Below are 10,543 nucleotides of genomic sequence, written 5' to 3' on the forward strand. Positions count from 1 at the left end.
GAAGTTTCATTGAATAATTTTTCTGGTACATTTTGGAGATAATCTATGACATTCTAACTTATCAAAAAGTACTCCGTAGATACAATGCACATTATTCAAGTGATGGGTACCCTAAAAGCCCAGAATTGGCCCATAGTAGTAGAAAGCTGTGGTTGTTTGAGATGGGAGGGGGGAACGGTGTTGATTACAAAGGGCCAGGAGGGACCTTTCTAGGTGATGGAAATGTTCTTTATCTTCTTTGGAGTGGATGTTCCACAGGTGCAAATATTTGTCTAAACTCCTCAAATGTACACTTAAAGTTTGCATTTTATTGAATGTAAATTATCAATTAATATGTTTTCTTTTTAAAATATTAGTTTTAAAAGAAGGCTATGTTATTTGTTTCCATTACATAAACTTTACCAATGAATTTTTTAATCCTCATTTCTCTTTCAGTCAAGTAGTCCTGGCTAGGGGGAAATCTTGCTAATATAAACAGGAAGGCAAGATCTAAAAGTGGTGTTTTCCACTCCCCTTTAAAAGTTATAAAGACAAAATGAAGATTAGATACCTTTATGAGAGTTGGACCTAATATATTTACATGAACTGGGAAAATATTTTCCTATTTAGGAAAAGCAAAAAGAATATGAATACAGGTCTGGAGAGGTCCTTTGAGAGCCCCAGGAAAGCTAAGCTAATCACAGCACCTCTCAGGCAGATTCTCCTGTTCTGTGTAGGTGACCTCTGTTCCCCACACCAGAAAAACAAGAATGGAGAGCAGTGGGTAGCATTCAATGGTACTCAGCTGAATGATTTGCTCATAACATCATCTCTTTGCAGATCAACTTCTTCTTCCTGCTGAACATCGTCCGGGTGCTGGTGACCAAAATGAGGGAAACCCATGAGGCAGAATCGTACCTGTACCTGAAGGCTGTGAAGGCTACCTTGATCCTGGTGCCCCTGCTGGGAATCCAGTTTGTGGTCTTTCCCTGGAGGCCTTCCAACAAGGTGCTTGGGAAGATATACGATTACCTCATGCATTCTCTGATCCACTTCCAGGTAAGGAAGGCAACAGTGTATTTATTCATCCACTACACTTATTCAGAAGTTGATCTAAATCTAAAGCTATGATCTTAAATATTATGAACACTTGTGCTTATAAAAGATTTCTCTGCCCAACTCTTTAAGACAGTGGTTCTCAACCTTCCTAATGCCGCAGCCCTTTAATTGAGAACCGCGGCTATAAGATCGCAATTTTTTATGTTAACTAGTGTGATGAGCTGTGTCAAACGATCTATGAACCAAGTGTATGGTGCCCCATGATCATATTAATGTACACAGCTATTATTTAATAAAAATTAAAAAAATAAAATAAATAAATAAATAAAATTTTTTGTCACATGCACTACAATTATCATATCCTGCTGTAAATCTCCATGTTAAAAGGAGAAGTATAGTAAACAGATTTACTAGAAGAGTCCTTTAGCTGAGCAACAAGACCCTAACAGGGAAAATACACTTCTAATGGAATATCTTGTAGAGCAGCACTGAATGTGAGTGGCAGGTAATTCTTTTTCTTGCCTTTTGGCCTCACCGAGCCTTGACTTGCTTTTGTAATAGTCAAACGTTCCTCTCCAGATAGTTTATTTACAATCATTACTAACCAATGTAATGTACACAAAAATATCTTCAACTCTATTTTTTCTTCTGTTTTTAGGGATTCTTCGTCGCAACTATCTACTGCTTCTGCAACAATCAGGTAAGCATGCACTTCACGTAACACTGCTCATAGAAAGCCAGAATTTTACAGTTTCCAAAGGACCCTCATGTGTATTTCATCTTATTTCTACAGTTGACCCGATAGGGTTTTGTGTCTACTAGCATAGTTTTTTCCGCCATTGCTTCGAGCTAAATCTTATCTACAGATGTATGGTACAATTGCGGATACTATCTGGACAGGCAGCCACATTATCATTTCTTTGGGCTGCATCCTGAACAAGTCAGCACCCCAACAGTAATAGTAAAAGCCATTCTGGATTCCCATAGAAAGAGAAATCATATCGCTTTGGGAGAGCCAAGCTGTCACTAGGCCAGAACCAGTATCCATCCAACTTGTAAAGGTTCCTGCCTTTTCCCAGCTTCTTGGTGCTAGCGTCATACCACTTTTTCAACATTTTGAAAATCACCCTGGGGCGGTGCCTGTGGCTCAGTCGGTAAGGCGCCGGCCCCATATACTGAGGGTGGGGGGTTCAAACCCGGCCCCAGCCAAACTGCAACCAAAAAATAGCCAGGCGTTGTGGCAGGCGCCTGTAGTCCCAGCTACTTGGGAGGCTGAGGCAACGGAATCGCTTAAGCCCAGGAGTTGGAGGTTGCTGTGAGCTGTGTGAGGCCACGGTGTTCTACCGAGGGCCATAGAGTGAGACTCTGTCTCTACCAAAAAAAAAGAAAAAGAAAATCACCCTGAAGATAAGGCTCAAAAGGATTCTCAAATAAATCCTATATTATCTAAACATTTATTTAGATCAATAGAATCTTGAGATTCATACAGCCAGGGTGCTTAGGATTTTTATTTTTAGCCAGAATACCTTTTTTCCCAACAAAATTTTGCCTAGGAGCTCAATTTGTAAAACATAAAAGTGGAACTTTGATTGCCACAGTTCTTTCAAAGAACTTCCATAGTTTTAGGGGATACAATTTAAAAGATCCCTGAGAGATCTAAGTTCCAAAAAGATCATGTGGCTTGCCTAATGGTGAAAAACGCAGTTGTAGTTATAGAACCAGGACTGGAATACAAATTTCCTGATTATCAATTAAATTAACTAAATGCCAATTAAATTATCTATATCTATAATCTCTCCCTGGAACTCTGTTAGTATACTTTCTCTAGTACATTAAAAGTACAACTTTCAATGCAAAAGTATTTTTGAATATTTTCAATTAATTCCTCCTAAGAATAAGTCTATACAAAACCAATCACATTTTGCGAAAACATCAATGTATTGGTTTCCTGTTAGTGATTAGAAACATTGTCTAATCATCGTCAGTTAATATTTAGTTTATTCTCTGTTCTTTATTTCTTAAATATTTAGTGAGCTGCTAAAGTATTTTGCTGCCCTGTGGCCTGTTTGTATCCATCTCCAATTTGGACATGGCAAGGTTTCATACATAGTTCCTTACATTTTACTCTTGCTTTTGTTCATCCATCCTTCATTCAACAGAAATATATTGCCCATTCATTATTGCTAAGGGGCTACACTAGGGGTCTAGGATAGAAATAAAAATAAAACCTTTCTGTTGCCACCTGTTAAAGTGTCCCCTTTTTGTTGAGAATAGTTAAAAATTAATAAATGAGTAGGGCGTAAGTCACCTGGTGTTCATATCGATTTGTGTGAATACATATTCATGCCTTTTGAGTTGTTTCAGGTGGCATGCAAAATAAATGTTTTCATCTGAAATAATATCAAAATAAAACTAATATAAGAATCAGGCCCAGGAGGGGCATGCCTTAAGAAATACAAGAAGATTTTGTGCATTTGTAAAAGTACAATAATCTCTATTGTGTCTTAACTATGATGCTGTCATTGGAAGTGTCGTACATAGAAAGCAAATCCACAGGCATTCCTAACAATTCACTGTCTCAAGTTCATTTGATAATAAAAGATTATCTCTTTTTTTGAAGTAAAGAAACCATTTTCATTTTCATTAAGATCCCATCACTGAGGGAAAGCACAAGTGTGACACTTCTAATAATATAGAAATTGTGTACTGTGCCAAATATAATATCATGGCCCCATGGATTTTAAGTGTCTGAGTCTCAGCTGGGCATTCTGTGAAGGCATCGCCTAAGCAACAGTGAACACAAGCAGGGCACTCACACATTCAGGAAGTTATTTCCATCTGCATCTGAGACAGGGATATAATGGAACTCTGCCTAGCAGAATATCAAGTTTTAGCAGAGAGCTAAGGAAATAATATGTCAATTGTAAATGGTGAAATGGAGACTGTAATTTTGATTTATTTTCAGTATGTTATCAATGATTCCTATTATGAAAATGGATCATGTAGAGGGTCAGTGGGTAGATTAGAAGCAGGGAAGGAATTTAGAGAATTAAAGTAATAGGAATCAGAAAGGATGACCATGACAGCACACTTAAACTCTTCCAAGTGTGTGGACATTGACAAGCCAAACATATCTGTAAATTATTAGGTATCTCAGAGACTTCGAAAAGATGATCATAGCTATATACATGCCCAATTTCTTTCCAATAAGTAGCTTAGAATTGAGAGTACTAACACCACATTGGATTTTCTCCCTGCTTCATGTTTCTTATTATTGCCCATGTGTTGTGGATAAATAGTTTGTAGATCAAAGTAACATGAAGGATCTCAATTTAACGGTCACAAATTGGACTCAGCAGAAACTAAAACTTTGTTCATTTTCTATACTTCATCTTGCTTTCAAGAGCCCATTCCACCAGCCTCTAATGGTTTACAATAGTCTTTTTGTGGAAACTACCCAGCCAACTCAAAAGCTGTTGTCCAAAGGAGAAGCTGGTTATCAAATATGAATGCCAACACCTACTGTTTGAGTTTATGCTACTTCTGAGGACCCTAGAGATCCTTTCACTCTGTAGCCTCCTTGACAAAGACACAGCCCTACTCTGATTCACCAGTTCTCTCCTCTCAGCTACCTCAGGAACTTCAGCTCCTTTCTTCACACTGAGTAGCGCTACTATAGGAAATTAGCCAATGGTTGGAAATTAGAAAGTACCCAATTACCACAAATTATAGAACATATGAATACTATGAGATAACACCAGAAACCAGTAGAGATATTGCTGATACGTCCTCCAAAGAATAGAAAGAGTATCAGTAACAACTTTGTAAATAATATTCACAAGTATTCCTTAGCATCTAATTAATAGGGTTTAATAGGGATCCAGCTTCTGGGAGTCATATAAAACCATTTAAATTGTGCAATTACTTTTTAACTTCCAAGTGAATTCAAAGAGTTTTTAAAATCATGATTTTTTTAATCTTAAACAAAGACTGAAGCTGCTCTGTTGAATTTTGGTGGCACAAAGTGAAGTAGACCTTGAAATCTTTTCATTCATTGGAGCAAAACTCCTGGGGTAACCCCACCTTCCATTCATCAGTACCTAATTACAGGTACTTATGATGAACTTAGAAAAAGAAAGGCAAAAGACAGAAACTTTCAAATCCAACCAAGAAGATTCCAACTTTATTTTCCTTTTTTTCAAATGTAGGAACAGAGTCCCATCTATACCAACCTTACATGGATTGTTAACAACAGGGCCTGGTGTAATAGTTATACCTCAACCCATAAGTCCAGTGCTGTATTTTTTTGAAGCTGGTAATAAATACATTGATGTAATCATTAAAAAAAGTAAAGTCATTTGTGGTCATTCCTTTTTTACTCAATGATCAATTTACATAATTCAAAACTTTGTGTGTTTGACTCAGCCCATTGACAATATCTCACATTTCTGTTACATTTCAGGAGCAACAAAATTCTGTTTTGTTTTGTTTTTTTTCCAAATAGGTTAAATCCTCCTTTTCTTTTCATCAAAGCAGCATCAGGCTTGACCTGTGGTATTGTAGAAGATAATTGCTCTTATTAAGCTATAATTATTGAAGTGTCTTTGACATGCTGTTAAGTGTCTATTCTTATATGTGTAGTTTACAAATTAAAGTGAATTGCTATCTCCACACAAAAGGATGATTATAATTTTAGAATAAAATTAGAAAAGGCTATAAACCTTTCTGTAATAATAACTTTAAAAATTAAAATAGATTTCAAACCTTTTGGCCTCATGCTGAACTTAGTATTTCATGAATATACATACTCTGATGGGGATTATTTTAAAAGAACAAGTGAAATAAAGACAAAAACTTGTTTCCTTTATGCTGGGCACTTTGGCAAACTCACTCCAAATTTATAAATTTATGGGGACTGGGAACTTCAGCTCCTTTCTTCACACTTTGTAGCGCCACTGTAGGGAAATTAACCAACGGATAGAAATTAGAAAGCCCTGAGCTTATGTCTACATTGGATACTTCTAAATATTTGTGTAAGTTTTAGCTATAAGGATTATCTTGGTATTTAAGAGATGCTGAATCCCTGGAAGCTATCAGCTTCCTTTCTCTGCGAACATTGCTTTTCCAAAAACATACTGAAGCAGTGTATTTCCAAGTTCCTCAACAGACCATTTGATGGTTCCTAGATTATAAACTTGGCCTTTAAGGACCTATATTTAGTAGTACAATTCAAATAAAGCCAGGCTTCCCTTAGGACTGTCGCTCTACCACATTCCAGCTATCTGTTCATAGACATAGTACATAACTTCAGCTATCCCCATCTGTAAAATGGAAATACAGTGCTGTCCTTATTATAGTGCGGTTGTGAGGATTAAATATGTTAATATAATCAAGTTCTTATAAAATGGCACATAGTAAGACTTAATAACCAGTATCTGAAACTTTTTATTTCATCCTTTATTCCCACGTGTGACTTTTGTCAATGCAAAACTCAGCTGCATGATGAACCTAATTCTTTAACACATAAAAATTTTCTTTGTTTATTTTAACTAAAATTAGATAAAAAGTTCTTTGCATCCAAGACCTCATCATCTCCTCCTCCTGCCCCAAAAAGAAAGAAAATAGAAAAAACAGGACTTGTTGTCTCAGTAACTTGAAAACTCTGCTATTCTAATTAACAGACTGCTAAATTATTCTGATTGCCGTTTGTCGGTTTGAACCTTACAGTTGCTCTTCTGTGTGAAGATGAACTTCTCTAATAAGTTCCTTACTCTCTTGACTTGCTTTTCAATGAATCATTTGGCTTTGCCTCCTTCTGAGTAAAATTTTTAAAATTGTGTGACAAGTATTAATAATTGTCAGGAGAGATTATTACTCTATTGTATACAAAAAAAAAACTTTATTTGCCATAGAAGCATTCAGCCTTATGTTATACATACAGTTTGTATAGTATTGATAGACTTTGCAGGCATTTTTTAAATCTTCTTTCAGACTTATACAAATGTAAAGTGGATATAACGGCTCTCCATGATCAAGTGGTTACATGATTTATCTCCTGTTATATTTCTTCCAGATTCTCTCATGTGTTTAGCTGCCATATTTGAGTTTGGCGGCCAAGCGAACTAAAAATGTATTCATAAATTGATGCAGCTATCTTATATGTCAGCTTTCCTTATGCAGTGAGCAAGAGAAGCTCAGAAATACAGAAGAGATACTGTTGGAATAATCGTTTACTTTTTAGCTTTGTTCAGTTTGAGAGAAAAGCCAGAAGTTTGGAGATGAGGAAGGATGAACTTCTTGTATTTGGTTCTGTAAAAAGCAGAGCTAGGCAAGCAAATGCACTGGCTGCCTGTGTCAGTATTTTCCGTTGTGGTTATTGTAGTTTTCATATTTAGAGCTTCCTGACTTTAGCACTTTGTCTACCTCTTGTGTCCTCTCTATAGTTTATAAAACAATAGACTTGGAGAAGTCTTTCAGTAGAGAATGAAATATTATTCTTGAAAGGTTGTCAGCTCATTAACTAGAGTTTTATCTGGCATTCTCCATCTCCAGCCATGTTGGGTAAGAGAAAATCCCCTGATGAGGCCCTTATCATAAAACCCAGAATTGTGCGATACTTGACATATGCATTTTTTGTGACCAAAAATATTTGGATTTACATAAAAGTTTCTGCCTTATCAAAAGTAGTAGCATTAAAAAAGTTTCTTAAACCTGTCTCTCTATTACAACATGTACATTGACTATGAAACCAAGTCAACTTTTATTCCTTGGGTACAGAAGAAATGTTGCCCCCAAATAGCAAATAAACTTGCCAGTGGTCATCTAAGCAGTAATTCAGTTCTTCAGTTTGCAAATTCTTCTTCCAAGATGGTCTATGCCATGGCCACGGCATATATAGCACAGCTCGGCAGATCGGAATCACCATTCGACTTCCTTGTAGCTCTGATAAACTCTAAGAATTGTGCTCGTAGACTAGCGTGGGTCATTTCTGACTATTCTCTGATAAACGAGGCTCCCTTTTCCCTCCCAGGTTCAGACCACTCTGAAGCGCCAGTGGGCGCAATTTAAGATCCAGTGGCTCCAGCGCGGGGGGCGCCGCCGCGCCCCCAGACGCTCGGCTGCTCGGTTGGCAGCGGCAGCGGCTGCTGAGGTTGAAGAGATCCCGGTTTACATCTGCCATCGGGAGCCCAGGAACACGCCGATCAACAACCTGGGCGACGATGACGAGGGTGCGGAGATCATCCCTTTGAACGACATTGAGCAAGAGACATCCGCTTGAATGTGAAGCAGACACCGCATCGTGATTACTGAGCCTTCATTTCCTGGGGGGAAAGATAGATTATGCTTTTTAAGTGATTCCCATACCCCCAGGCGCTGAGCATATCATTCGTGAAGAATTATTAAGTGAATTTGTCCATTGTAAATCTGGAGAAAGTTATTCTTGGTACTATTGCTTTGGGAGACAGTCTAGGAATGGAGTCTCCCACTGCAACTTGTGAACTCCATCATTCATCCACCGCTGAGATGCAGTTAGCATAGTAATGCAAGCAAAGTATCCAAGAAAAACCTTAAATTAAATTGACCTAGTTCAGATACAGGGTGCTCCTTGTTGATCTTGAGCCATTTATACCTTTTAAAATTCAAATCCCTTATCAATACCTTTTTCTTTTTAAGTCTAGATTTTGAATTAGAATATTTCTGTATTTATGTAAGGATCTTATTTTTAATTTTTTTAATTTCAATCAATTCTGATGTTACTCAGATATTTTAGCATCCATACGATGTAAACTGCACAAATTACAGGACCTCTGCAGGCAAAGTGGCTACCAGAAACGTGACTGGGTATGCAGGAAGATGCACTCCTTTGAATGAAAAAGAAATTTAGAGTCAATTTTCTGGAAATGTTATATGCTCAGCGTGATTTCGGATAATCCTGTCCCCTGAGCAGGCCTTAACTGCTGTAAGGAATTGGACTTAATGTTGAATGTGCTTTGGTCGCTGATATTTATAAATTGGGAGGTCACAAAGAATCCATCACTAAATTTTTCACAAAACTGCCAAAAATATGATTCTTAATGGAAGAGAATACTCTCTTTAAAGAGAGTTTTCTGCTTTCTAAAATCCTAGATTTATAAAGCAATTCACTCCGAGGTTTATAAAGCAGATTACCTCTTGCCCTTGGGTGCTATCTAGCAGTAAAAGATAAATTTGTTGAAGACTAGTAATTAAAAGACTCCATATAAGTCCATTAACTGCCTTTCACCCAGCTTCAAAGCTTAACAACATCTTGGTCTTTTCCAGGAAGATTCAGTAGGGCTAATTAGAAATCAGTTTGTAGTTGACCTCTTGTTTGCTGCTATTAGCAAAACAGGGAGAAAAAAAAGTTACTACTACAAGTTTAACATGTTTTAATTCATGTTTAAAAAAAAACTACAATTTACTTATTATATTCCCACATTTCTCTTTACTTCCCAGTATAAGATCTTCAAAAATCCTTGACTAAACCACTATCATTACTGGCATCTGAAGTTAATTTATGAGTTTGCAACTTAATCTGAGTTACCATTATTTAGTTTGCATGATGTTAAAGGAAGATAGAGATTGAAACCCTCCAAATCCAAGTCTCATCAATGTCATCTTAGATTTAATTGTGGAAAGAAAATAAACTTATTTATTCTGATTACATATTTAGTGCACCCAGAAAAAATTATATTTATCAAATGAAAATTTATTTTGGATACTAAAGTAGATTAAGTCTCCTTTACTTGACTGTAAGGGAGGAGTTGAAAGAGAGTATTTTTCCAATCACAGTGTTATGTAGTAACATTCCTATTTTTGTTTACAAACATGGAAAACAGAGTATTTCTGGCAGCTCTCGTACAAATGTGATAATATATTGCTAAAATATTTTAGATGTAATTTGCTAATACAGTACGGGCTGATGACAACAAAATAGCTTATAATAGAATTGCATATAGTTTTGCTAAAATTATGTGAAATGCTTATGCTATGTATATCTATAAATTAATACAGAGTATATTAAAAGCAAAAAGGTGTATATTTGTGTATTTTTCTAAAGAAATATATTCATCTTTTTCATTCATTCATCTGGTCTCCTGTTCATTTCATGATGACTTTTTCATTTCAGCCATGGTCTGCTAGCATTCCATCTTGCTTGTACTATAGAAGAGGGAAAGCTAATGCGAAAGTATAGTTTAGAAACTATGTGCAAAAATATTGGGATTATTATATTTACTAGCATCACCATCTTCAATCTTCACTTTGACAATAAAACTCAGTGACACAGTTCTCATACCCTTGATAATGCAAAACCGCACACAGTTGTTCATCTATTCTGCATAAGTTTGGGAAGCACAGCAAAGAAATTTAGGGCAAGAAAGCGCCGTATCATTTTATTGCTCTTGTTTTTATTATTATAGGGCCCAACTCGATCTGTCCAACATCACATCAGATCTTTAGAATTGCTACAATCATTGTTCTTTAA

The 10,543-nt window shown here is 36.5% G+C and overlaps 1 protein-coding gene across 2 annotated transcripts in view; it reads left to right on the forward strand.

The window, feature by feature from the left end:
• The window catches only part of CALCR (calcitonin receptor), a 132,332-nt gene extending 122,275 nt beyond the window's left edge, over positions 1-10,057 (forward strand). For both annotated transcript variants that reach the window (XM_053609299.1, XM_053609300.1), the window contains 3 exons: positions 820-1,038; positions 1,697-1,738; positions 8,069-10,057. In XM_053609299.1, coding sequence (XP_053465274.1) covers positions 820-1,038; positions 1,697-1,738; positions 8,069-8,317 — 510 coding nt within the window. In that variant the 3' untranslated portion in view covers positions 8,318-10,057. The remainder of the gene's footprint in view (positions 1-819; positions 1,039-1,696; positions 1,739-8,068) is intronic.
• The last annotated feature ends 486 nt before the right edge of the window (positions 10,058-10,543 follow it).

The sequence above is a fragment of the Nycticebus coucang genome, chromosome 11, assembly GCF_027406575.1.
Source record: "Nycticebus coucang isolate mNycCou1 chromosome 11, mNycCou1.pri, whole genome shotgun sequence".
Classification (NCBI taxonomy): domain Eukaryota; kingdom Metazoa; phylum Chordata; class Mammalia; order Primates; family Lorisidae; genus Nycticebus; species Nycticebus coucang.